Genomic DNA, 27,482 nt, shown 5'->3' with positions numbered 1-27,482 from the left:
CTGAACTGGGAGCAACTCAGATGGCCCTGTACAGGTGAACGGATAAAGGGTGATGAGCCCACGCAAAGGAACAGTACTGGACAGTCCAAAGGGAGGGGCTCCTGACACAGCCAAAGGCATGGACAGGTCTCAGATGCTAAGTGAAAGAAGCTAATCTCAAAAGCTACACAATGTATGTTTCTGTTTGTATGACATTCTCAAAAAGATTTTTACAAAAACGGGGACTTCCCTGGTGGTCCAATGGCTAAGATGCGCTCCCAATGCAGGGGGCCTGGGTTTGATCCCTGGTCAGGGGAGTAGATCCCACATTCTGTAACTATGACCCTGGTACAGCCAAATAAATAAAAATAAATTGAAAGGTTCAAAAAACCATAGCAACAAAAAAGCAGATCCACGGTTTCCAGGGGTGAGGGCTTGGGTGAGGGTCTGGCTACAAAGCAGTATCTGGAGGAGGTTCTTCAGGTAGCAGAACCATGTTCTGTCAACTGTACATTTGTTAAAACTTAGAACCCTGCACCAAAGAAAGTGCCTACCAAGCCACATAAATTGAAAAAATGAAAAACAAAATAAATCTTGTAACCAAAAGGTACCCCCCAAACACAGAAGTACCATAGAAATCGCTGTAGTGCTGATTACCTGGCCAGAGGAGGGGGTGGGAGGTTGTTCATGTTTGAAAGAGCATGTGGGGGCCCTCGTGGGGCTGATGACACCCTGAATCTTGGCCGGGGTGGGGATCACGTGGGTGTTGGTTTCACAAGAAATAATTAGATTAATATATGTTGATGTTTTCTGTGTTTTCCATGTGTGTTTGCATTTAAAGAATTATTATTATTTATATTAATATTATTTGGCAGCCCCGTGGTATCTTAGTTCCCTAACTGGGGTCCAAAACCCACCATCCTCTGCTTTGGAAATGTGGAGTCTTAACCACTGAACCACCAGGGAAGTCCATATTTGTGTGTATGCATAGAGCTCACCCTGTTTTTCCTGCATCAACTAATAGGTGACAGGCGTACCGGCTGGAAGGGAGGAAGCAACCCTTTCCTGTTTGGGGAACTGAGAAGATTTGCTGTGAGGCTAGAGAAATTCACAGAGTCTGGGCCCTGGAGCAAAAGGAACCAAGGCACTGCTTGTTTTTTCTCAGGTCAGCGGGAGCCAAGGAAGGCATCAGATCAGTGCCTACCGCGCTAGCCCCATGTCACGTGCTGAAGGCCCGGTATCCTTTGGGAAATAGTCAGCCGGGTGGCCCCAGGGACTCCCCGCCTCGCCCCACCATCTGCTCTCCATCCCGTGACTCAGCCTGGCTTCTCAATTTTGCCAAGCTGGTCATCTCTGTTCTCTCCACCCAGCTCTGCACGGCCCAGACTTATTTCTGTTTTTCTTCACCTGCCTGGGAGCGGGAAGTTACCCAGACCTCGGGGCCCCGGGGGAGCATCCCCTCCCCACGGCCATCCGGTCTGGGGGCGGGGACAGGGGTGGGCAGGGCAGCGCCTGCCGGGCCCCAGTGACCCAAGGGGGCCCCTATCGAACTTCCCATCTGCCAGTCGTTATGAATCAACAGCAAGAAAACCACACCGGTCGCGGCTAGGGCGTGGTAGAGGGAGACGGTTGCGGCTGTGTGTCCCAAGTGCAACACACACCCTCTCTGGGTCTCACCAGCACCTTTGGGAGGGGCCCGGAGGCTGCAGGATTCTGTGTTTCTCTGGGGAGAGGGGTGTTTGGGAACTTTCTAGAAGTGTCTAGAACCTCTCCCAGAGCGTTCTGCTCCCAAACACAGCAAAGTTCTTACTGGATTGGAGGCAATCAGTGGGGGACCAGCCAAAATTCACCCTCTGGTCCCCCTCTACTTCTGGAGACCTGGGCATGGTGACTTCTTGGCTTTTTTGGGAGCAGCTTCCACTCCTGAGATTCTATGGCCAGGCTCCTGTCCAGTTTCTCGTCCTGGTCCCAAAGGTCCTCTCGTCAGAGTAACCTTCTTTGGCTCCCCCTGCCCCACGTTTCAAGCCACAGATGAGCCCTGCTACATCTCCCATCCCCTCCCTGGGCTTTATTTTCCTCTCACACACACTTTATCACCATCTGATAGGCTTGGATATACATATATTTAGGATATTTCTTTGTCTGTCAAGGGTATCCCACAGGGAGGTAGGGGGGCGTTTGACGTTTCAGTCCCATCTTTGCGTAGACTGCCTGCCACGTAGGAGGCACCACATACAAGTTTGCAGGGAGAATGAATGGCCCTGGCTCTAAAGCTGCCGATTCTGCATTGAAACCCTGGGGCCCCACGGGTGGGACAGCCTCCCCCAGGAGTCAGGCCTGGTTGTGCCTCCATGTCCCCATCTGTGCAGGGGGCTGGAATGAACTTGGGGCGCTGTCTGCATGAAACCCACCTCCCGTAATACACAGAAGTGCTTAAAGCAGTATGTGCCCCTGGGCCTTGGATGTTCTTTTAAAAAAAATATCAGGATGGGGGACTTCCCTTAGCAGTCCAGTGGTTAAGATGCCAGGCTTCTAATGCAGGGGGCGCTGGTTTGATCCTTGGTGGGGGAACTAAAATTCCACATGTTTCTCAGGATGGCCAAAAAGTTATAAAAAAAAATAAATATTAAAGATGGTGGCAGGTATTCTGAGGATTGCGTCTAATTGGCCCAGAGGAAGGGAAGAGGGGCGTGGGCCAGGGAGGGCGTCAGAGGCTCAGGGAGGACGGAGAACCGGGTCCACCCCTTCTCCAGAATGAGGAAGGAGGCCCAGCGTGCACCCAGGCGGCTGGCCTTTCCTCCCCGGCCCGCCCTCCCCCGAGGCGCCCACCTCATCTCTGAGCTCTTCTGCCGTCAACCTGTCGGGCCGGGCCAGGCAGGTCTGAGGATGGGCGGGGAGCCCTGAGCCAGCATCTTTTCTCCTCCTCCACCCCGGGGCTGGCACACAGGCCTAGAGAAGCTGGGCCGGCCGGTAACCCAGGCCGGGAAGCCAGGGGGTCCCTGGGGGGGCGACCCCCACGACAAGGGAGGCCCTTCCCACCGGTGCCAGGAGCCCTCCCCAGAGCGGCCGGGCTGGGGTTCCTCCCAGGGCGGGGGCGGGGGCGATGCCGCCTCGTGCCCGCTGAGGCCCTGTCATGGCTCGCTCGCTCACCTGGCGCTGCTGCCCCTGGTGTCTGACCGAGGACGAGAAGTCGGCGGCCCGGATCGACCAGGAAATCAACAAGATCCTCCTGGAGCAGAAGAAGCGCGACCGAGGGGAGCTGAAACTGCTGCTTCTGGGTGAGTCGGAGGCCACCCAGGGCGGGGCAGCCTGGGAGCCCACTTTCAGGATGAATCAACTGAGGCTCGGTTCCTCCTCCCAGGGAGGGAGCTGTGGGCCCGTTCCCTTGGCCCAGCCACCTCCTGGGCATCTGCAGGGATGGAGGTGGCTCAGTTGGGTGGCCCGACTCTGGCCTGGCTGGCCCAGCCTGCCCTACGGGCTCCTGAGTCATGAGAAGGGAATGAGCTGCCCAGCGCCGGGACCTCCAGCCTAGCCCTGTGACCGTGGAGAGTCCAGGACCCTTCCATCCCCCTGAGGGCTTGACCTAGGTTTGTTCTGGTGGTTCATTAGGACAAGTCCCATGGTCAAAGCATGGCCAAGCACCTTTAATGGATTGATTAATTGATGGATCGGTTCATTCATTCAAGATGTACTGCATAATTCCTAGAGGTGGGGTACAATAGAAGGGGAGATGGAGCGTTGTGTGTCCCTGACTTTAGGGACCTCAGCTTCTGGTGACAGAGCCAGACTGTGAGCCTATAAACTAACAAGTAGATAAAATAATTTCCGGCAGCAAGAAGAGGAGGTAAACAAAACCCTCTGTGAGGGAGCTGGGGTGATTCGGGTGTGACGGATTGGAAGGCTCTGAAGTTGTGACCTCTGAGACCTCACGTCTTATGGTCCACATGTGTCCACTCCCCCAGCCACTTTGCCCTGTGTGTGGCCCCACAGGCCTAAGCCCAGGGACCCCAACCTTGGAGGGTCTCCTGGGAATGCCTGAGCCCTGGACGAGGGCTGGGGAAGGCCCTGAGGTCCCAAATTCCCACCTGCCTGCCCTGGGACAAAGGGCAGGGCTTGGTCATCTGGATAGCCGCCCTGTCTCTTCTCCTGCTCAGTGGGAAGGGGCAGCCCTCAGCGATGGAAAGAGAGGAGAAAGTGGGGCACAGCCCCCCAGTGAAGCCATCTGAGCCTGGAAGGGGTTTTTATTTTGTTTTGGTTTTTTGACCTCGCCCTATATGGTATATGGGCTCTTAGTTCTCTGGCCAGGGATCGAACCCATGGTCCCTGATGTGGAATCTTAGGGTATTCCTTTGAGTCTTCCTTTGGAAGTCACAGGAAAGTTTTAATTAAGACTTTAATAGCTATCTCTATTCACTTTCTGAAATAACTAGGCTTTTATATATTATATGGTATTTACTATTTTTTAATAAATAGAGCTACATTGGCTATTCTTTTGTGAGCTCTGGTTATTGGTATCTTCCAAATAATTTGTCTGTTTCCTTGAAGTTTTCAAGTATACAGGTGTACAATTTTTTCTAACACTCCTTTGTTATCCTTTCATGTCTGTAGGATTTGTAGTGATGTCTCTTTTTCCATTCTTTGTCTTCTCTTCCTTTTGGGGAAGCTAAGAGCTCAGTTTGGAGAAGGCAATGGCACCCCACTCCAGTACTCTTGCCTGGAAAATCCCATGGACGGAGGGGCCTGGTGGGCTGCAGTCCATGGGGGTCGCTAGGAGTTGGACACGACTGAGCGACTTCACTTTCACTTTTAACTTTCATGCATTGGAGAAGGAAATGACAACCCACTCCAGAGTTCTTGCCTGGAGAATCCCAGGGACGGGGGAGCCTGGTGGACTGCCGTCTATGGGGTCACACAGAGTTGGACACGACTGAAGTGACTTAGCAGCAGCAGCAGCAGCAGCAGGAGCTCAGTTGGGCTAGGGGTTTGTCAGTGTTAGCGATCCTTCCTTGCACATCTCAGGTTTCTCTAACCGTGCCTCAGGACCTCTGCACTTGCTGTTCTCCCTGCCAAGGGCTCTCAGCATCCCTACAAGCCTTTGCCTGGCCAGTGGGTCTCAGCTCAAGTGCCACCTCCTCAGAGACGTCTTCCCTGATTTCCCTGGCTTCAAAGTCAGACCCATCCTTCTTCCTCTGCCCAGTTTTTCTTCATAGCACTCACTTCGTGACACTCTCTCTGGTATTTTCCTGTTTCCTTTTTCACCATCTGTCTCTCCAGTGACACAGCAAACAACACAGAGGTAGAGACCATGTCCATCTTATTCACTCCTTTGTCCTCAGCATTTTTCAGGAGTACAGTGGCCTGGTCATGAGGGCATGCTTTATAAATGAGTGAATGAATGAATGAATCCAGTTTCCGGGGTGATTTTCCCCAGAGTTATACTGTATCTTCCTAGAGCTGGTAGAGTCCTTTGCTCCACTGACTACTGGACAGCCAGCCCCAAATCAGGAAGCCACTTCTGCTCGTGGTCAGGGGGAGGGGAGAAGGGAGATTGTTCACATGTCCAAGCACTGATGTAGCCCTGTGGACAGCCTGCTGGACTGTGGTTTCAACCACCCCCATCCAAGCCCCAAGGGCTGCCTCCACACCTGCCCTCCTTCTTAAAAACAGGAATTGAATTTAAAAGTTTTTGATTTTTTTCTGGGCGATAGTTGATCCTTTTGAGGAAGAAGCCCAAGGGACCAGGGGTCTGTCCCTGGCAGGAAGTAGTCACCACATTGAGAAGGGGGAGGAGTCTGAAGCAAACAATTAAAGTAGCCATCTCTGGGACTTCCCCGGTGGTCCAGTGGTTAAGACTCCAAGCTTCCATGGCAGGGAGTGCAGGTTTGATCCCTTTTTGTGGAACTAAGATCTTACATGCCATGCAGTGTGTCCCCTCCAATAATAATAATAATAATAATAATAATAATAAAGAAGCCAGCTATGTCTGTCCTATGTGAGGTGGGAACCATTCCTATCCCCAGATGGGGAAACCAAGGCCCAGAGAGGTGAAGCAACTTGTCCAAAGTCACAGAGCCAGGACTGGAGCCTAGAATTCCAGTTCCAAAGTCCACGCTGTTGACTGCCCTGTCAGATGGGGAAACTGAGGCCCAGGGAGGTGGCAGGATTGGGTCTGGAGTCTGCAGCCGGTTTGGAGGCAGAGCTGGGCATGGAAGCTGAGCTGTGTGGTCTCCAGCTGCCCGGGCCTGACCCCCTTGGCCCCAGGAGCCCCGTCTTCCAGGAGTGGATGGTGGGGTGGGGGCTGCAGTTTCCCATGGAAGGAGCCACCCAGTGTCTTGTGATGCCTGGGACTTGGCGCAGCTCCTGGCCTCTGCATTTCCACTTCCTCCCCCGTGCCCAGGAGGAAGCGGACACTTCCCGTCTGGGCTTCGAGGCTGTGCCAGGTGGAGACAGCTCTCCTACGTCTTTCGGCGTCATTTGGGGAGCTTCCTGAACCATACCACGAGAGGCTCCTGAATCCTCAGTGATTCTAGGAGTAATGGCTGCAAAGGTGAAGTGTTTCAGACTTCAGGTTGGGACTCACACGTGAGTCATGAAACCCAAGTTCTGGGTGGCAACCAGGCTTTTTTTTTTTTCTTTAACGAAACAGTGCATCCCAACAAAATTAACTGTTGCTTGGTGAGATCTCTGTTTGTGCTCGCAGAGGAGCAGCCCAGAGGAAGGTCAAAGAATGTAGTTCCCGGCCGTAGGTCTCACTGCCATTTTGGCAGCACCCAGAGAAGCCGATGAGCTTCGGAGTGTGTGGAGAAAAATCCTATTAACTGATATTTTGATGATGCCTGACTCAGCCTACCATCCACATCCTGTTTTGTTGGTGAAGGATCCACAAGGGTTTGTTTTTACTCCTCTGCTTCTCCATTAGCTGTGTGACCTTGGGAAAGTCACTGCACCTCTCTGAGCCCCCATGTCTCCACTGTGAATGGGAACACAGCAGGAATGTTTGTGAGGATCCACCAAGGTCAGTCAGAGAGGACCTGGGCTCAGGGCTTGGCAGATGCTAAGACTTAAATCTTTGTTGCTGGGAAGACACGAATGATGACAATGATTCATGCAGCACCTGGGGAATTTCCCAGAATGATCATGAAAGAGCCCAAGAACTCTGGACTCAAAACTGTGTTTTAGTCCCAATCTGGCCACTCACCAACTGCAGGACCCCACCAATCTGGGACTCAGTTCTTCCACCTGAAAAGTGGAGCCAAGGGCCATTGTTCTTGTGGGCTTGGGGGAGCTGGGGCATGGACCCCCCCACCAGACTACCCAGGTAGTACAGTGGTTAGGACTCCTCGCTTCCATTGCAGGGGAAGTAGGGTCAATGCCTGGTTGGAGAACTAAGGTCCCACATGCCACGTGATATGCCAAATAAATAGAGCTGTTAAAAAGCAGAGACCAGCCCACCTCTCCAGGTTTCCCAGTGGGAGGTGAGGTTGTGGGTTTATCTCACCGACTGTGATAGTCAGATATCCCACTGCAGGAATATTTAGTGAGTTTGATGTATCTCTGTCCTGAAACCCAAGGAATTTCAGAATCTGAGACAGGTGGCTCCTGACTGAAGGGGTGGTGTCTGTTTGTTGTTAATTTGTTTATAGTAAACATTTAACTTATTTAATCGTTGGCCATGCTGCATGGCATGCGGGATCTTAGTTCTTCATCCAGGGATCGAACCCATGCCCCCTGCATTGGAAGCACAGAATCTTAACCACCGGACCACCAGGAAAGTCCTGGAAACTTTTTATTTTGGAATCACTTTCAATGGACAAAAACGTGGCAAAGACTGCACAGAGAATTCCCAACTTCTGAACAGCTTCCTCTATGATGACTTCTTACATAAGTGCCCTGGGCTGTCATAGCTGAGATATTAACGTGGGAACTGTACCCTTAAGTTTCTGTGAACTCAACTCCAAACTTTAGATATCACTGGTTTTTCCACAAATACCCTTTTCTCATTTCAGCCTCCAATGCAGTATCTCACCTGGCGTTTGAGGGGTTTTCCCCCCACTTTCTTAACTTTACATTTTGAAATGCTTTCAGAGTTTCAGAAAAGTTGTACTGGATTCTCCTGAAAATGTTAATATTTTATCTCATGCCCTTTATTCCCTCTCCATACACATACACATATACACTATATATATGTGTGTGTATATATTTGTAATTTACATGATGTATGTCTATAGCTTACTTGCTATATATTTATTTTTTAAAATGCAATTGCATTTAAAAATATTTATTTATTTGGCTGCTCTGGGTCTTAGTTGCAGCATATAGAATCTTTAGTTGCAGTATCAGATTATTTAGTTTTGGCACGTGGGATCTAGTTCCCTGACCAGGGATTGAACCCAGGACCCCTGCATTATGAGTGCAGAGTCTTAGCCACTGGACCACCAGAGAAGTCCCACCTTGCTATACATTTATATATTTAATACGGATATATTCATTGTTTTTTGATCCATTTGTGAGTACAGTTTCAGCCCTGATCGTTTTTTAAAATTTTATTTATTTTTAATTGGAGGATAATTACTTTTCACCTGTTTATCCTCCAAATACTTCTGTGGGTTTGGGTCCCACTAAAAGGCAAAGACCCCCAGGACGATGATGAGCGGCTGACGCATGTGATACAGTCTTGTCTCCATCACGTCCCACCAGTGTTTCCAGTCTCCCCATGAATGTCCTTTGGGGTAACAGAAAAGTGACTCTTTTTCTTGGATCTCAAGTGCAGTAGTGTCACCAGCCCAGCCCTCACTGCACTCAAATGTGCGGGGGCAGGGAGGGACTGGGCCCCGCCATGGGTGATATGGGGGATCACTCTCTCTTCCGCCACTTCCCACACTCCCTGCCTCCTCCCCACTATGTTCCCACTGCTCCCGGTTCCTCTTTCTGGCTCCAGCCAGGCTACCCCTTCCCTTTCTGCAGCTGGTCTCAGTTCCTCCTGCACGAGTGTCCCCCGCCCTTGGAGGGACCCCACGCCAGGGTCCCCCAGGGGCTGGCAGGGTGATGGAGGTGTGGGAGGAGGCCTCCTGGCCATGTACCTCTCACCTGGCTGTCAAGCCCATTTCACAGATGAGAAAACAGAGGCTCCAAGAGGGAGATATTGGGGCTCAGAGAGCAGCGAGCCAGGCCTTTCTCTTTGAGCTCCTGGTCCTGGGCTCTGGAAGGTTCTAGTGTTAATATCACAGACCCACTCCTGGCTTTTGGGCCATGCAACCCTGCACTCAGAAGGGCCCTGAGGGTTCATCCTGCACTTGGCCCTGGAAATTCTGTAGATGAGCCTGCAAGGAGCCTCATCCCACTCTGTTTCACTGTGAGGTTGTGTGGGTTCTGTCTCCCAAGTATCTCATGTGAATGTCCCCTTCGGTCTCACTCCACTTGGCCACCTGGGTCAGCCTGAACCATCTGGCTGGTGGGAAACCCTCCCTGTAGTAACCAGAGAGCACCTGTGAGCACCTGCGTCAGGCCCTGCCCCTCCTCTGCCCACAGCCTTCCAGGCTTCCACCTCCCTGAGGGTAAAAGCCCAAGTTCTCCTGTAGCCCACAAGCCTCTGCATGACCAGCCCCATCCCCTCCCTGCCCTCCCCTCCTCCCTCCCCCTTGCTCACTCTGCTCCAGCCACACGGGTCTCCCATCTGTTTGTCAAACACATCAGGCACCGTCCTGCCCCAGGGTCTTTGCACATGCTCTGTCCGCTGCCTGGTGCTCCCTTTCCCCACACCTTGACACGGGAGCAACCTTCTCAGCCTTCAGATCTCAACCCCAATGTTACCTCCACTGAGAAGTGTTCCATGCACTTAGCAGTAGTCACTTAATCACTCTATTTATCCTGTTGTTTTTCCTTCATAAAACTTTCTCTACCTGAAATAATTATAGCAAATAATGATAACAGTAATTATAATTATGGTAAAGACTACTACTGCTAATAGTAGTGAACAGGAATGTAACTCTTACTATATCAAAGTGCATTCTAAGCCAGGGGTCCACAGACTTTTTCTGTAAAGGGCCAGATATAAAATCGTTTTGGGCTTCCCAGGTGGCTCAGTGGTAAAGAATCTTCCTGCCATGTGGGAGACTTGGCTTCAATCCCTGGGTCAGGAGGATCCTTTAGAGAAGGAAATGGCAACCGACTCCAGTATTCTTGCTGGGAGAATCCCATGGACAGAGGAACGTGATGAGCCACAGTCCATGGGGTCTCTAAAGAGACAAGACTTAGTGACTAAACAGCACGGCACAGTAAATCTTTCCAGCTTTGCAAGCTGGAGGGTCTCTGACTGCTCAACTGTGCTGCTGTCCCAAGAAACCAGCTCTAGATAATTTATATACAACCAGGTGTGGCCATGTGCCAATTAAAACTTTATTTGCTGTGCTTAGTCGTGTCCAACTCTTTGAGACCCCATGGACCGTAACGCACCAGGCTTCTCTGTCCATGGGGATTCTCCAGGCAAGAATACTGGAGTGGGTTGCCATGCCCTTCTCCGGGGGAATCTTCCTGACCCAGGGATCAAACCCAGGTCTCCCGTAATGCAGGAGGATTCCTTACCATCTGAGCCACCAGGAAAGCTCATGAATACTGGAATGGGTAGCCTATCCCTTCTCCAGGGGATCTTCCCTACCCAGAAGTCAAACGGGGTCTCCTGAATTTCAAGTGGATTCTTTACCAGCTGAGCTACCAGGGAAGCCCAGAACTTTATTTACTGACTCTGAAACCTGAATTTCATGTAATTTTCAGGTGTCATCAAACAGCGTCTAGATTCCTCTCAGCCATGCAAAAATGCAAAAACTAACCATTTAAAAACTGTAAAAATTGTAATCGTGAAAATAATTAGAAATGTAAAAACCATGCACACTGTAAAAATTTGCTGGCCACGCAAAAACAGGTGGCTGTCAGGAATTCCCTGGATGTCCAGTGGTTAGGACTCCACACTTTGACTGTCGAGGGCCTGGTTCAATCCTTGGTTGGGGAACTGAGATCCCACAAGCCATGCAGCTCAGCCAAAAACAAAATGCAAACAACACCAAAAACAGGGACTTCCCCAGGGGAGTCTAGTGGGTAAGACATCAACCTCACAATGTAGGGGACCTCGGTTTGACTTCTGGTCGGGGAACTAGATCCGCCATGCTGCCAAGAAGACCCAGCATAGCCAAATAAATAATAATCATGAAACAGAAAATCAAATCAAATCAAACAAAAATGAAACAAAAACAGGCACTGACAAGGTTTGTCCGAGGGCCAGTGGTTTGTTGACCCTCCAGGACTACGTTTTCATGAACCAGTTTAACCCTCACGCCACCCAGCAAACCACGTTTTACAGGTGGAGACACAAACACCAGGGCCGTGAAGGTGCTCACCCAGGGTCATGGAGCCGGGATGTGAGCCCCATTGCCCGGGGGTGGCGGGTGCCAGGTGGCGGGAGCCCCCCGGGGGCTGAGCTGACCATGGTGGCCGTTTCCCCAGGTCCCGGGGAGAGTGGAAAGAGCACGTTTATCAAACAGATGCGTATCATCCATGGGGCGGGCTACTCGGAGGAGGACCGCAAGAACTTCCGGCCCCTAGTCTACCAGAACATCTTCATATCCATGAGGAGCATGATCGAAGCTATGGAACGGCTACAGATCCCCTTCAGCTGGCCCGAGAGCAAGGTGAGCCCTGTGGGGAGGGGGCTCCCTTAGGGCGTCCAGGTGGGACCGCATCCCCTCATATCGCCTAAGTTCTTAAGAACCGCCTCCTCCAAGGTTTCTTGGGATCCTGGTGTGCATGTAAGGCAGCTTAGCACCAGCTGGTGGCTCAGTAGGTAAAGAATCCGCCTGCAATGCAGGAGACCTGGGTTCGATCCCTTGGTCACGAAGATTCCCCCGGAGAAGGGCATGGCAACCCACTCCAGTATTCTTGCCTGGGAAATCCCACAGCCAAAGGCGCCTGGTGAGTTACAGTCCATGGGGTTGCAAAGAGCTGGACAGGGCTGAGAGGCTAAACAGTTTCAATTTCAGCACCAGCATGTGCCCCCACCTCAAGGGTTCCCCCGTGGACCCCCAAGGCTCAATCATCTCTCCCTCGGACCTTATGATGCCTGGTAGGAGTCCTGAGTGGGCATATGTTTTGTTCTAGAAGTATTATTATGGTGGACTGGTTCCTGAGCCCTGCCCCACCCTGCTGAGGGAACAGTGCTATGCAGACCATGTGTCACATCACCCCTCTTTTTATATTTCATTTTATTTTATTTTTGGCTGTACCAGACCGCGTGTGGGATCTTAGTTCCCTGACCAGGGATCAAACTTGCACCTCCTGCATTGGAAGCAAGGAGTCTTAACCACTGGAACACCAGGGAAGTCTCCACTCTTCTTTTTAAAGATTTTATTGTATGAAGAACATTCCACATGAAATCTACTCTCTTAGCAAATTTTAAGTGCACAATACAGTATCAGTAACTGCAGATACAATGTCATAAAGAAAGAATTCTAGAAGGCGTTCCCCTTGACTAAGAGAAACTTTATTTATATCAACCCCCAACCCGTCCCCTCAGCCCATTCCATTCCCTGTGTCCGTGCACTTGCTGCTTCCAGATTCTTTGTGTAAGTAGAATCAGGCAGGATCTGTCCTCTGACTGGCTTATCTCACTTAAAATAATGTTCTCAAGGTTTATCCGCCTTGTCCTCTGTTGCAGAATTTACTTCTCTTTAAAGGCTGCATAGGAGTCCCTATATCTACATCCTTATTCATTCATCCATCGATGGGCATTTAGGTTCTTTCCACATCTTGGCTACTGTCAGTAACGCTGGGATGAGCCTGAAAGTGCAGATATCTTTTCAAGATCCTGATTTCATACCCAGGAGTGGAATTGCTGGATCATATGGTAGCTCTATGTTTAAAAAACAAATTATTTGCTTATTTATTTTTTTGGCTGCTGCACACAGCCTGTGAGATCTTAGTTCCCTGACCAGAAATTGAATCTGGACCCTCGGCAGTAAAAGTGTGGAATATTAACCACTGGGCTGCCAGGGAATTCCTGGTGGCTCTATTTTTAATTTGGGGGGAACTTCCAAACTGTTTTCCACAGTGGCTGTACCAGTTTACGTTCTCCCCAGCAGCGTACACAGCTCCTGACCCCTAAGGCCTCAGGGTTGGTTCACTATGAGTCTTCTCTCCTTAGCTTGCAGACGGCTGTCCTCTGTATCCTCACATGGCCATCCTTCGGTTGTGTTTGTGTCCCAATCTCTTCGTATAAGGGCACTCCGGACTAGGGCCACCTTCATGACCTCCTGGTAGCTTAATTACCTCTATAAAAAGATAATTCAAACATAAACAAGAGCGCCTGCTTCCGGTGCAAAGAAAAGCGGACAGATGGAGCAGAGGTTGCTGTCCCGTGCAGGGTCACCCGAACTGGCGCTCCTTGCGCGTGCGCCCCTGCTGCCCCTGCGGCCTGCAGACACGCGCGCCAAGGGGGCAGAGACGGCAGGAGGGCAGCCCCGCCCCCCGCCGCCCTGTCCTGCTGCTCTGACCCGCCCCGTCCGTCCCTTCCCAGCACCACGCCAGTGTGATCATGAGCCAGGACCCCTACAAGGTGACCAAATTCGAGAAGCGCCACGCTGTGGCCATGCAGTGGCTGTGGGAGGACACCGGCATCCGCGCCTGCTATGAGCGCCGGCGAGAGTTCCACCTGCTTGACTCGGCTGTGTAGTGAGTCTGGGGTCCGCGGGCTGGGTAAAGGACCAAAGTCTGGGGCGGGAGGCTGTGCCTGGACAGTCTGAGGAGACCCATTCCCAGGGAGCCAAGCAGGCAGAGCGGCCCCAAGGCTGGTCGGCTTCCACTGCGGGGGTGCTGTGGGTGGTCTTGACTCCCAGGTAAGGGTGTTCCTGGGGTGACGTTGCTCACAGGTGACTCAGTTCCTGGGGTGCACTGTTACTAGGGTGACACAGCTCCTGGGGTGACACCGTTTCTGGGGTGATGGCACCTCGAAGGTGACTATTCTAGGATGACATTGCCCTGGGGTGACACCGTTTCTGGCGTGAGACCATTTCTGGGGTGATGGTGTCCTGGGCTCAACGCTGGCTTCTAGTCCTCAAGGGTATCACTGCTCTTGTGGCAGTGACACACCTGGGGTGACACCCTCCCCAGAGAGACACACTGCCCTGAGGGTGAAGCTGCTTCTCCCTGAGGCTCCTGTGGCCTCAGGCTGTGCTCCTCAGCCACCTGGGACCCACAGAAATGCTGGCCTCTCTCTGGGGGCTCTCCTCCCCCAGCAGGGTCCTCATGGGGCCCTGGGTCAGGGGAAATCTGAGAAGTAAAGGGAGGTTGCAAGGCCATCACTCAGGTCTTCCGGTTCCACAGCTACTTGTCGAATCTGGACCGTATCACGGAAGAGGGCTACATACCTACCGCACAGGACGTGCTCCGCAGCCGCATGCCTACCACCGGGATCAACGAGTACTGCTTCTCCGTGCAGAAAACCAACCTGAGGTGAGCACAGAGCTTGGAAGCTCTTGTAGGAGGGCCAAAGGAACTGCAGCGCTGAGGGCTGAGTAGGAGTTGTCTGTCCCAGCCCACAAAGGGCCTGTCAGGCTGGAGGAGGCAAAGCTGGGTATAGACATCTCCATCCCCGCATGGAGTCAGGACTGGGACCTGGAAGGGCCCACACATAGCCCCCAGAGTTCTGGGAGGGGAAGTCTTTCTGGAGGAGGAGGCATTGGTCTTAGGGCATTGAAGAATGATTAGGAGTTCACTAGAGCTATGGGGTGATGGGAAGGAGGAGACAGAGACTGTGCGGTCAGGGCTAGATCAGAGGGATTGATTTGGAGCTGGGGAAGCTCAGGGGGTGATCCCTCTAGTGATCAATGAGGGGTTCAGGCTGGGCGTCAGGAGACCCAGGAGGAGGCAGGAGCCATGGTTCAGGCAGACAGGGTTGGGAAAGGTCTGGGCAGTGGCCACGAGCATGGAAATGATGGAATGGTGCAAGAAATGTTTCTGATGTAGAATGGGTGAGTGTGGGAATTAGAGCAGGCAGTCAAAAATGACTTGCTGTGAGTTTCCCATCAAGATGATGGTGTAGATGGTAAAAACCACTGTGGTGGTGGTAGAGAGGGAGGTGTTAGAAAAGCCGATGGAGTTATTTGGGGGCAGGTTGGGTCTGAGGAGTCTGGGACATCTGGGAGATGGCTGGGCGCAAACAGGCCTGAGCTGGAAGACAGAGAGGTGTGGGGGTCCCGTGCAGCCAAGAATGGTCCATGCAGAGCCATGACCAGTGTCAAAGACCAAGAAAAGGTCAGAGAGACGAGCAACTTCTGGAATTGGCCTTTAGAGAATCTTCAACGACCTTAGCAAGATGGTGACAGAGAGCTGTGCAGGTGTGCCTGAAAACCTCCAGTGTTCAACCCACTCATGTTGACCTCTTGTTTCCTTGAATGGCCCTCCCTCTTGGCTCCATGCTTTTGAAACAAGAAGGTTCATAATTTACTGTTTGCATTTGGGTCTTCTCCACTAGATGGAGAGCCCCTTGAAGTTACAGCTTGAGACTGATTCTACTGCTTCTCTGATTGATATATTATGTGATATTGAGTGAGTGTGTGTGCTCAGTCGCTTCAGTTGTGTCCAACTCTTTGCGACTCCCTGAACTGTAGACCTTCAGGCTCCTCTGTACATGGGATTTTTCTGACAAGAATACAGGAGTGTGTTGCCATGCCCTCCTCTAGGTGATCTTTCCAATCCAGGGATTCAATCCACATCTCCTTTGTCTCCTGCATTGCAGGTGTATTCTTGACTATTGAGCCATTGGGGAAGCCATCGCTTCTCTAGTGATAATCAACTGAATGTCAGAGTGCAAGTTTGTATATATGAGTGTATGGTTGGAAAGATAGAAGAATGGATGGGTGGATGGATGGGTAGATAGATGGGTGGATAGATGGATGGAAGGTTGGATGGATGAAGGGATGAGTGAATGGATGAGTGGATTGTTGGGTTGGTGAATGGATAGATGGATAGGTAGGTGGATAGATGGATCAATGGGTGGCTGTATGAGTGGATAGATGGATAGATAGATGGATGAATGCATGAATGATTGGGTGAATATGTGGACAGATGGGTGACTAGATGGGTGGGTGGAAAGATGGATAAACGAGGAGGTGGGTGGATGGATGAACAGGTGGATGGGTGAGTTGGTGAAAGTTTGGGAGTAGAAGTAGTGGTTGGGGAAGTTCAGAGGAAAGACTGGGTGGAGGAGGGGAATTTTCAGAAGGGGAAACTTAAGTCCATTCTCAAGGCAAAGGTGAGGGCTCAGAGGAAAGGGAGACTCTGAGCTGGGAGGCTGGAGAGTAAGTGAACCCCACAGCTGTCTCAGCCCCTGGAGCCCCATTTGAAGCCACTGCCTCCCCCATATGACCCTGGACACAGGGTCTGAGGGAATCTGGGGATCACCAGAAAGGCCAGTTTTGGGACTCAGGAGCCTCAGGCACCAGTCTGGATTTTCCTCCTGTACATCAGGGCAAGTCTTTTCTTGCTCTGAGGCTTCTGGCATTTCCTGCCTGCTGCCTGAGTAATGGTCGTATCCCCGGGTAAATGACGCAGGGTTTGTTATCAGCGACCCATATTTCTTAGAAGAGACAACAGGAAGGCGGGAGGGCTCAGGTTTTTGTTGTGGTGTGTCTGGGGGTGGAGGCGAACACTCGTCCTGGGACGCAAACAAAGGGGATGGCTCTTGTCCATCAGTGTGGCTGCTGGAAGCTCCCATGGTCACCCAGAACACAGCCAAGGGAAAACTGAGTTCTGGAGACATTTTGCAACTTCCCCTGGGTCATCAGTCAACAGGGCAGGCTGAGGATGTGTCCAATCAGCTGTCCTCTACTGTGGGGTAGAAGGCAGCCCAGCGCAACACAAGTTCAGGATAGTCCCCTCTCCTCTCTGTACTTACAGTTTTCTCATCTGTAAAATGGGTATAATAGTGATGCCTACCCCATGGGGTGAAAGGCAGTCACACACAGGTGGCTAGCATCTATTCTTGCTGCTATTAATGTTGATTGTGGCATGTCCCAGCCATGACTGGGGTCTGGGGCGCCATGTCTCAGGGTCCCTGATTGGGTCTGAGCTCTGACAGGAGATGGTTTCCCCGCAGGATCGTGGACGTCGGGGGCCAGAAGTCAGAACGCAAGAAGTGGATCCACTGCTTTGAGAACGTGATTGCCCTCATCTACCTGGCCTCACTGAGTGAATATGACCAGTGTTTGGAGGAAAACAACCAGGAGGTGAGCTGCCACTGGGGATGTGGGGGTGCTGTCTCCCCTACCCTCTTACTCACTCCTTGGCCCAGGGACCCTCAACTGAGCAGGAAAGCCTACCGCCACTCTTGAGGGAGTCTTTGTGTGTCTGGCGTGGCTTTGAGCTTCACCGTCCACTCTTTTGTGGCCAGACCGTTGAACCCCAATGCACAGATCCACAAGTATTTGTGAGACAAGGACCCTGGGGACACACACACACACACACACACACACACACACACACACACAGTTGGATACTCAAGCTTCAAGGCACACCACCCTATTCCCACACCCTGCAGCACAGTGTGTGTGTCCTGGGAGTATGGGTCATGCTGTGGGAATGGGGCTATGTCCTGTTTTTATTCAGGATTCTTCTCCTTTTCATGAATTCTTCTCCTAATTCAGCTTCCCTAGTGGCTCAGCGGTAAAGAATCCACTTGCAATGCAAGAGATGCAGGAGATGCGGGTTGAATTCCTGGTTCGGGAAGATCCCCTGGAGGAGGAAATGGCAACCCACTCCAGTATCCTTGCCTGGGAGATCCCATGGACAGAAGAGCCTGGCGGGCTACAGTCCATGGGGTCACAAAGAGTCAGACACGACCAAAGCGACTGAGCACGGTGAAGGTTGGGCACACTATTATCTCTGACATGTGCACTTTTCAGAGTTAAAGTTTCACATAGACAGTTTCAGGATCCAAGGGTCAGGTGTTATAATTTGTACTTTCGGGTTAAGTCAGATAGAATCAAACTGAGTCAGATAGAATCAATTTGAGGTCATTCTGACACAGATCTTGCTTGAACTGAGCCACACATGATGTCCCACTTTGCTTGGGCTGCTGTGATGAAGTCCCACAAACTGGGAGGTAGGGCTGGTACATGGGGAGTGGGTGGTGGAGCTGAAACAACAGAAATTTATTGTCTCATGGTCCTGGAGGCCAGAAATCTGAGGTCAAGGTGTCAGTGGGGCTGTTTCCTTCTGACCCTGTGAAAGAGAATCTGTTCCAGGCTCTCCCAACTTCTGGTGTGCTGACAATCTTTGGGATCCCTTGACTGGAGAAGACACCACACCATTTATGCCTCCATCTTCACATGGCCATCTCCCTGAGTCCTATTTTAAAAAATAATTTTAAAACTTTTTTGGCTATGCTGCATGGCATGTGAGATCTTAGTTCCCCAACCAGGGATGGAACCCTTGCCCCCTGCATTGTAAACACAGAGTCTTAACCACTGGGCCACCAGGGAAGTCCTTTGATTTCCCCTTTTTATAAGGACATTGGAGTCAGAGCCCACCCTACTCCAGTGTGACCGATTCTTAACTAATTACATCTTCAAAGACCCTATTTCCAAATCAGGTCTCATTCTGAATTTCCAGGTGGACATGAGTTTGGGGGTGGGGTACACTAGCCCAACGTACAGGCACAAAACAATCTTGGGCATACACAGGCAGCCGGTCCCACTGCCCTGAGTCCCAGCCTGGCGGGAACTGGGGAGCCTCAAGCTGCTGGATGGTGGGCTGCCAGCCCCATCTCCACCTGCGGGGAGGGCTCCTGTTCAGGACGAGCATCCATCTGGATCCATGACCAGCCTGTGCCTCCCAACCCAGAACCGAATGAAGGAGAGTCTGGCCCTGTTTGGGACCATCCTGGAACTGCCCTGGTTCAAAAGCACTTCCGTCATCCTCTTCCTCAACAAAACCGACATCCTGGAGGAGAAGATCCCCACATCTCACCTGGCTACGTACTTCCCCAGTTTCCGGGGTGAGTGGTTCTAGAACTTTCTATACCCTTCACTTTCCAAAAGCAGCTCCCAAGAGAGACAGTGGTTCAGGCCACACCTCAGCCTGGAGTCACTGGGGTTCCAAGTGCAGTCAGACAGACCTGAGTTCCAGACCCATCTCTGATCTCTGCCGGAGACCTCTGAGTCTCAGCTTCCACCTCCGTTGAATGGGGAGACGGTAACAGAAGCCTTAATACTGGGTGCTGAAAGCAGCAGAAATTTCCCCCTCATCGTTTAGGAGGCCAGAAGTCTGAATCAGGCCTCCCTCCTAATTTCTGGCGGTCACCTGTAATCCTTAGCATTCCGTGACTTGTAGTTGCATGTCTCCAATCTCTACCTCTGTTACCACGTGACTCTCTGTCTCTGGTTGTCTCTTCTCTTCTTTCTTTGTTCTTGGCTGTGCTGGGTCTTTGTCGCTGCATGTAGGCTTTCTCTCGTTGTGGGGAGTGGGGGCTATTCTTCGTTGTGGTGCACAGGCTTCTTATTGTGGTGGCTTCTCTCGTTGTGAAGCATAGGCTATAGGTGCATGGGCTTCAGTAGTTGTGGCTTATGGGCCCTAGAGCTCAGGCTTAGATGCCCTGCGGCAAGTGGAATCTTCCCAGACCAGGGATCAAACCCATGTCCCCCTGCACCGGCAGGCGGATTCTTATTCACTGTGCCACCAAAGAAGTCCCCATTTCTTCTCTTCTTACAAGGACACCAGTCATTGGGTTTAGGACATGACCTAACCTAGTGTGATCTCATTTTAGCTTAAAACGCACGTCCAAAACCCACTATGTGTAAATAAGGTCATATTCTGAGATTCTGAGTGGACATGGATTTGGTGTATCACCAAATTGTGAGTTTTGTGTATTCATCCTAATACACAATCAACCACAGTAAGTGAAACCCTTAGCATGAGCTTGGTGTGTAAGTCTTGATGATGTCACCACAGGTGTGCAGGGAAGGCAATGGCACCCCACTCCAGTACTCTTGCCTGGAAAATCCCATGGATGGAGGAACCTGGTAGGCTGCAGTCCATGGGGTGGCTAAGAGTCGAACATGACTTCACTTTCACTTTTCACTTTTATGCATTGGAGAAGGAAATGGCAACCCACTCCACTGTTCTTGCCTGGAGAATCCCAGGGACAGGGGAGCCTGGTGGGCTGCCGTCTATGGGGTCGCACAGAGTCGGACACGACTGAAGCGTCTTAGCAGCAGCAGCAGCAGCAGCAGCCACAGGTGTGACCACTGGTCTGTCAGAGCCTGTGTGGCCAGTCTCACCCAATCTTACCCACAAGACTTGAGGTCTGGGTGACAGATGTCAGCTTGTTCCAGGAAGGTGGCCTGGACACTCTTCTCCCTCTTCCCCGAGCATCCCCTGGGCAGTTCGGAAGTGGGACCATGGCTTGGAGAGTTTGGATACAGGGATAAAGTAGATCGTTTTGAGGATGGTTTGTTTTCCTTCATGTCGCAGGGAACCCCCATAACTCATCCTTTCTGCCAGCCACAGAGGCTGGAGCACCCTTTGCTAACTTCTGACTCACGGTCTTCTCTCCTCTCTACTAAATAATATTCATGACAATAATAATAAGCCAATAACAGCTAATACATCTAACACTGATGGAAGCACCCTCGTGTACTGACTTGTTAAAAATGCTTATTAAAAATCGCTGTTCAGGAGCACTCATGTCTCTCACCACTATAGAGATGGGGAAACTGAAGCACACAGAGAGATATAGTTATTTGCCAAAAGTCACACAGCTAGTGACTGGCAGAGGCAGGATTCCCACCCAAGTTTCCTGGATCCAAAGCTGGCAGGTCGTAACCACTATGGGACCTGCCTTTAGGACAGAATGATGATAGTACAGACTCCTGAAAGCTTCTCTGATTGAACACTGAGCCTTCGACATGATTGTGTTGAGTCTTCACAACACTTTAGGGAGGCCTAGGACAGTTATGATCCCTGTTTTAAACAAATGAGGAAACAGACTCTCAGAGATTAGGTGGATTAACAGATAAGGTAACCCATCTTGTAAGTCGTGGAGGCGGGTCTTGGGGGGTTCCAGAAGCCCTTGACTCACTCTCTCTCTCTCTCTCTACATATATATGTATTTCATATATATGTGTGTCCGTGTGTATATGTATATATGTATACACACACACAGAGTCCGACACGACTGAAGCCTCTTATCAGCTTTATACACATACTTATACGTATATTTATACACATACGTATATGAATGAGATGGAGAGGGGGTGGAAATCCCATGTGTGCCTCACCAGGGCAGCCATCCCTGCCCTTCTCTTTCATCTCCCCAGGATGTCTTTCTCTGGACCTCCAGGCTCCAAGCCCAGCTAAGAGAGAGGGTCTTTAACACGGTTCTGTGCAGTCTCAGACACCAGCCTCATTGGTCCATTCCAGGCCATGTGACCCAAATGAGCCTACCCCTGAGGATCCTACTGGCTGGGCCTCAGTCTTGTGAATGGCTAGAAACACAAAAGATGGTGGAGGCTGGCAGGCACCCTGCCGGATGGTTCCTGCAGCCCCGATGTTGTCCAGAGTCTACCTTGGTCCCAGGAGGGAGGGACTCTCACCTGCCACACGAGCCGCGTGCTCTGACTGCTCACCCTTGTCCCCAGGCCCCAAGCAGGACGCGGAGGCAGCCAAGAAGTTCATTCTGGACATGTACACCCGCATGTATGCCGGCTGCGTGGACGGTGCCGACGGGGGAAGGAAGGGCCCGCGCTCCCGCCGCCTCTTCAGCCACTACACGTGCGCCACGGACACCCAGAACATCCGCAAGGTTTTCAAGGACGTACGGGACTCGGTCCTGGCCCGCTACCTGGACGAGATCAACCTGCTCTGACCCAGGCCCGCCGCTCCGAACTCGGACCCGCGAGGGGCAGGTGGAACCTGCGGGCAGTGGGCGCGGGGTGGGCCGGCGCTCAGCTAGCCCAGATGCCCCATGTCGCTCCAGCCCCAGACCCAGGTAGAGGAAGGACCACGAGTGAGCCGGCGTGGAAGGCCGGTCGCTATCCCCTTCCTTCTCCGCCCCTCGTCAGGACAGCCTCTGGATCCCCTGTCCCTTGACTCAGTTTACCTCCTCGGAGAGAAAACACAGTGGCCGTTTAGGAGGACAAGGTGCAGGAAAGGGTGAAAAGAGCAAGGGATCCAGGACTTGGGTGGGTGGGGCTCTCTCAGGACCCCCACCTATAGGCATGTCCTCTCAGGCAGAGACCCTTTGGGGCTTCTGTGCCAGTCCCGGGATGAGGGGAGTGGTCCTTCATGCCGGGGACGCGGGATCTGGCTCCCCCTAGCGGACAGGAACCGATATCCCAGCCTGAGGTCTGGGGAACTCAGGGACTTCCGTTTTCTTAGGAGAAAGAGACACCCTTTCAGAGCCTCTTGGCTCAAAGTGTGTCTTGCCTCGGTTTGCAGATGAAGGAAACCGAGGTCCACAGGCATCCGCCTTCCTTCCCAGGCTGGAAGCCGGGAGCACTGCATCTTACAACCTTCTGTATTTATTCCCTCACCTTCTGCATGGCCCCTTGCAGGGTGGACATTAAAGAAATGACATTCTGGAGACCTTTGGTTTCTTAGGGGCGTCCTGTTTAACACCCCACCCCCAAGCCCTGGCCCCCACTGTCCTATCGCAAGTCTCCTGTTCCGGACAGGGTAGCAACATGGCAAAGGAAGGAAAAAGTTCTACTTGTCCATCCGCTGTGCAGGGCACGGAACACAGAGCTGTGCGGGACTGTGTGCACTTTAAGCCAGGAAGTGAAGTCCAGCCTCTCTCTGTGACCATGGGGTCGTATTAGCGGGCCCTCTGTTGCTACTCACCCAAAATTCCAGCAGCAGCCACCAGCCATCTCTGATGGAGACAATGATGACTCTACTCACCATATCCTGGTCTCAGGGCAGCCCCATGTGGCACAAATCTCATTGCCCCCATTTTACAGATGAGGAAACTGAGGCACATGAGAAACTGAATAATTTGACTAAGGCTACACACCTGAAGATGGCTGAGCCAAGACTCTATTATTCATTCAACAGTTTTGTGGTTTCTTTTTAAAAATTTTTTCCTGCATCGTGCAGTGTGGGTGATCTTAGGTCCCCAACCAGGGATTGAACCCGTGCTCTCTGCAGTGAATGCCCAGAATCTTAACCAATGGACCACCAAGGAAGTCTGTTGTTTTTTAATTTTTTTTAATTAACTATTTTTTAAAAAATAGTCTTAGGTTTATAGAAAAATTGTGAATACAGAGTTGCCTTATAAAACCACATCTGATTTCCCATATTATTAATATATTAATATGGTATGGTGGCTTAGATGGTAAAGAATCTACCTGCAATGCCGGAGACATGGGTTCAATCTCCCGGTCAGGAAGATCCCCTAGAGAAGAGAATGGCAAGCCACTCCAGTATTCTTACCTGGAGAATCCCATGGACAGAGGAGCCTGGCAGGCTACAGTCCATGGGGTCACGAGTGATTAACACACACAAACATTGAAACATTATTAACTGAAGTCTACTCTATATTCTGATTTCCTGTTTTCCCCTAATGCCCTTTTTCTGTCCTGGGACACCATCCAGGATCCCTCATGACATTTTGTCATCGCATCTCTTTAAGGTCCTCTGTGCTGGGATGGTTTCTCAGACTCTCCTTGTCTTTGATGACCTTGACCATTTTGAAGAGTGCTGGTCAGCTCTGTGGCTTGTCCAGGGCTCCAGTAATGAAGTACCCCAGACAGAGGGACTTAAAACCACAGAAATGTAATCTCTCAGAGTTCTGGAGGCAGCATCTGAGACTGAGGCTCCAGGGGAAGGTCCTTCCTGTCTCTTCCCGCTTCTGGTGGCTCTGTGTGTCCCTTGGCTTGTGGCAGTATCCCTCCAGTCTCTGCCTCTGTCCCTACATGGCCGTTTCTTCTTGTGTGTGTCTGTGTCCAATTTTGCTCTTCTTACAGAGATGTCCGGAGAAGGAAATGGCAACCCAATGCAGTATTCTTGCCTGGAGAATTCCATGGACAGAGGAGCCTGGTGGGCTACAGTCCATGGGGTCACAAAGAGTCAGACACAACTGATTGACTGAACAACAACAGAGACACCAGTCATACTGAATTAGATGAACCTGACCTCATTCTAACTTGATTGTATCTGCAATGATCCTATTTCCAAAGAAGGTCGTATTCCCAGATACCATACCTGGGTTAGGACCTCAGCCGTCTCCCAGCAGGTGTTTGGCCAGACGTCCTTTAGTTGTTTTGTCTAATGTTTTTTCTTGTGATTAGACTGAAGTTTAATTTTTTGACCAGGAGAGCAGAGAGGTGAAGAAAATTTTGGCCCATTATAGCAAGAGTGCAGGCATGTGTGCTAAGGCACTTCTGTTGTGTCTGACTCTTTGTAGACTGCAGGCTTCTCTGTCCATGGGATTTTCCAGGCAAGAATACTGGAGTGGGCTGCCATGCCCTCCTCCAGGAGATCTTCCTGACCCAGGGATTGAACCCTCATCTCTTACATCTCCTGCATTGGCAGGCAGGTTATTTACCACTAACGCCACCTGGGAAGCCCCTATAGTGAGAGTACCTGCTGTCAGCATGACCTTGGTTCCCTGTCTGAGTCAGGCACCCAACTCTTTTTAGAACCTCTCTAAGATGGAGGGACTTCTCAGTGGTTGACTCTGCATTCCAACGCATGGGGCCTGGGTTCAATCCCTGGTCAGGGAACTAAATCCCACATGTCACAACTAAGACCTGGTCCAGCCAAATAAGTAAACAAGTAAGTAAATAAATTTTTTAAAAATAAAATAAAACCTTTGTAAGATGGAAAATATCAAAGCTCCCAAAGCAGGGAGACTAGCCATTAAGACTCTCATGAGTCTGAGGCACTTTTGTTTTCATAGGCTTCTTCCTTGATAAAACAATATTTAAAATTATTTTTTACAACCCTGTTGGTAGACTGAAGGAAATCTTCAGTAGAAGTAGGTAGAAGTAGAAGAAGGTAGACAGTAGTAGAAGTAGAAGAAGGTAGACAGAAGGATGAAATCCAGACTGGGTTTGTTGTTATGTATTCATGATTAGCCTATTCATTTTCCTCTTTAGATCTTAAAAGGGAATGAAAATTAACACATTCCATGGACCCCTGAAAGTGCTGCGAGCCCTAAGCTTGAAGGCTAAGTTGACCTTGAACCTAGTACACAAACCCTGTCATCCCACGAGTGACAGTTCGTCACGCCTGTTCCATGCATATCTCTCCATCCTCCCTTCCTGCCCCTTCTGCCTCTTGAAAGTGAAAGTCCGAGTGGGTTGCCATTCCCTTCTCCAAGGGATCTTCCTGACCCAGGGATCGAACCCTCATGTCCTGCATCTCCTGCATTGCAGGCAAATTCTTTACTGTCTGAGTCACCAGAGAAATCTGCCTCTTGGTTACTTTCATTTTCCCTGATATAGTACCATTTCATTCACATCTTTTTAGAATATAAAGACTTTTCTAGGGACTCCCAGCTTCCAATGCAGAGGGCTCAGGTTCCAGCCCCTGCAGGGGAAGTAAGATCGCACATGCCTCTCATGGCACTGCCAAAAACAAGCAAAAAGACAATACCAATAAAGCTTAAAAGCACATCAGAATTGTAAAAAGCAAAAGACAAAACTCACTTCTAAAAAGAAAAAGTATAATGCAACGTGAACACGTCTAAAAAAGTTAGCAATGATCCCTGTGTATTTAATATCCACTGGGTACTCACATTTCCCCATGTGTCTTGTAAATATCTTTTCTAAAGGTTGTTTTTTTTTTTTGGCCCCACTGTATGGCTTGTGGGATCTTAGTTTCCCCACCAGGGATTGAATGAGGGCCCTTGGTAGTGAAAGCTCGGAGTTCTAACCACTGGACCACCAAGGGATTCCCTAAAGCTTTTCATTTTGTAATCATTTTAGTTTTACAGAAAAGTTGCAGCAATAGTGCAGAGTTCCAGAACACCCTTCACCCAGCTTCCTCTGACGTGAACCTCTTAGGTAACATGCTACAAACCAGGTTATAGAAGCCGGGGAATTCACATCAACCATCCTGCTATTACCTAACCTCTAGACTTGATAGAATTTGGCCAGTTTTTTCCTCTTCTGTCCTCTGTCTGGGCCAGGATTCCACACTGCACCTCCTGATCTTCGTCTTCTTCCTGGCTGATGGTTCCTTAGCCTTTGTCATGGCCTGTTTAAAGAATTCTACCTGGTTATTTTGTAGAACAGTCCCACAATTTGGGTTTGTCTGAGGTTTGCTCACAATGTGATTAACACCATGCATTTTGGGCAAGAGTCCTGTAGGGTTCCTCTCAGACAGTTGGGGCCCTGGTGGGGAAATGCCTCATCACAGATGATGAAATGCTACCTGTGTTTTTTTTCCACAGTTGGTTCATTTGAGTCACGACCCAAACAAAGCCCACATGTGGCATTTGGTTGCTGTTCAGTTCAGTCGCTCAGTCACGTACGACTCATTGGGACCCCATGGACTGTAGCCTGCCAGGCTCCTCTGTCCTTGAAATTTTCTAGGCAAGAACACTGGAGTGGGTTGCCATTTCCTTCTTCAGGGGATCTTCCTGACTCAGGGATCGAGCCCATGTCTCTTGCATCTCCTGCACTGGCAGGTGGGTTCTTTACCACTGCAACACTTGGGAATCCCCTTGGTTTTTCTATCTCTTAAGCAGCTTTTCACCAATAACTATCACCCAACCTTTTTTGTGTGTGCCATTTATTTATTGAATAAACGAGATCACTTGTCTGGTAGTTTCTCAGCTTCCTAACTGGTGGATTGCTTTCCAGCTGTGGCTCAATGGGCTCCTCTGTGCCCTGTAACCCCTGCGAATGATCTGCCTAGATACATGAACAGACTTTCTAGGTGGTGTGAGCTCCAGCAGATGACACATAACATCCAGTTGGTTCTCTCTCTGTGTATCCGTGTGTCTCTCTCCATGAAACATGTAACAACACAACAGCCAGTTGGTTCTGTGTGTGTGTGTGTATGTCTCTCTCTCTTCTCATTAAAATGGACCAGTGGGTTCAGGGGGCATCGGTCTGACTCATCCATTGTGAACTTCCCAATGAGAAATTTCTCTCTACTAATAATCTTAGTGGCCACTGATGATCATCACTTACATACATCAATCGGGGTTGCAAAAATGGTGACTTCGAATACTTGCATTCCTTCTGCATTTATTGCCTTGAATTTTTCAACAACCCAGCTCACTCAAAAGAACTGAAAGCAGGGTCTTGAAGAGATATTTGTACACCCATCTTCACAGCAGCATTATTTCTAGTAGCCAAGAGGAGGAAGCAATCCAAATGTCCCTTGAGAGACGGATGGTTAAACAAATACGGTCCATCCATACAATGAAATGTGATTCATCCCCAATGAGGAAGGAGACCCTGCACACACTACAACATGCATGAACCTTGGGGATGCTATGCTCAGTGAAG

At 50.5% G+C, this 27,482-nt stretch overlaps 1 protein-coding gene and 1 non-coding gene across 2 annotated transcripts; one reads left to right on the top strand and one right to left on the bottom strand.

Moving 5' to 3' along the window:
• Positions 1-2,727: 2,727 nt before the first annotated feature.
• On the top strand, positions 2,728-22,605 carry GNA15 (G protein subunit alpha 15). Its single transcript, XM_019964506.2, has 7 exons — positions 2,728-3,257; positions 11,476-11,660; positions 13,541-13,695; positions 14,347-14,475; positions 17,120-17,249; positions 18,865-19,018; positions 21,660-22,605. The coding sequence occupies exons 1-7, from the start codon at positions 3,113-3,115 to the stop codon at positions 21,884-21,886; spliced, it is 1,125 nt and encodes a 374-aa protein (XP_019820065.1). The 5' UTR covers positions 2,728-3,112; the 3' UTR covers positions 21,887-22,605.
• TRNAM-CAU (transfer RNA methionine (anticodon CAU)) lies at positions 8,349-8,421 on the bottom strand. The gene has a single exon. It is a non-coding gene; the product is annotated as a tRNA-Met (tRNA).
• Positions 22,606-27,482: the final 4,877 nt, after the last annotated feature.

This window comes from Bos indicus, chromosome 7, assembly GCF_029378745.1.
Source record: "Bos indicus isolate NIAB-ARS_2022 breed Sahiwal x Tharparkar chromosome 7, NIAB-ARS_B.indTharparkar_mat_pri_1.0, whole genome shotgun sequence".
Lineage (NCBI taxonomy): Eukaryota > Metazoa > Chordata > Mammalia > Artiodactyla > Bovidae > Bos > Bos indicus.
Note: the sequence above shows the minus strand (reverse complement) of the source record. Positions and strands in the feature narration are given on the sequence as shown.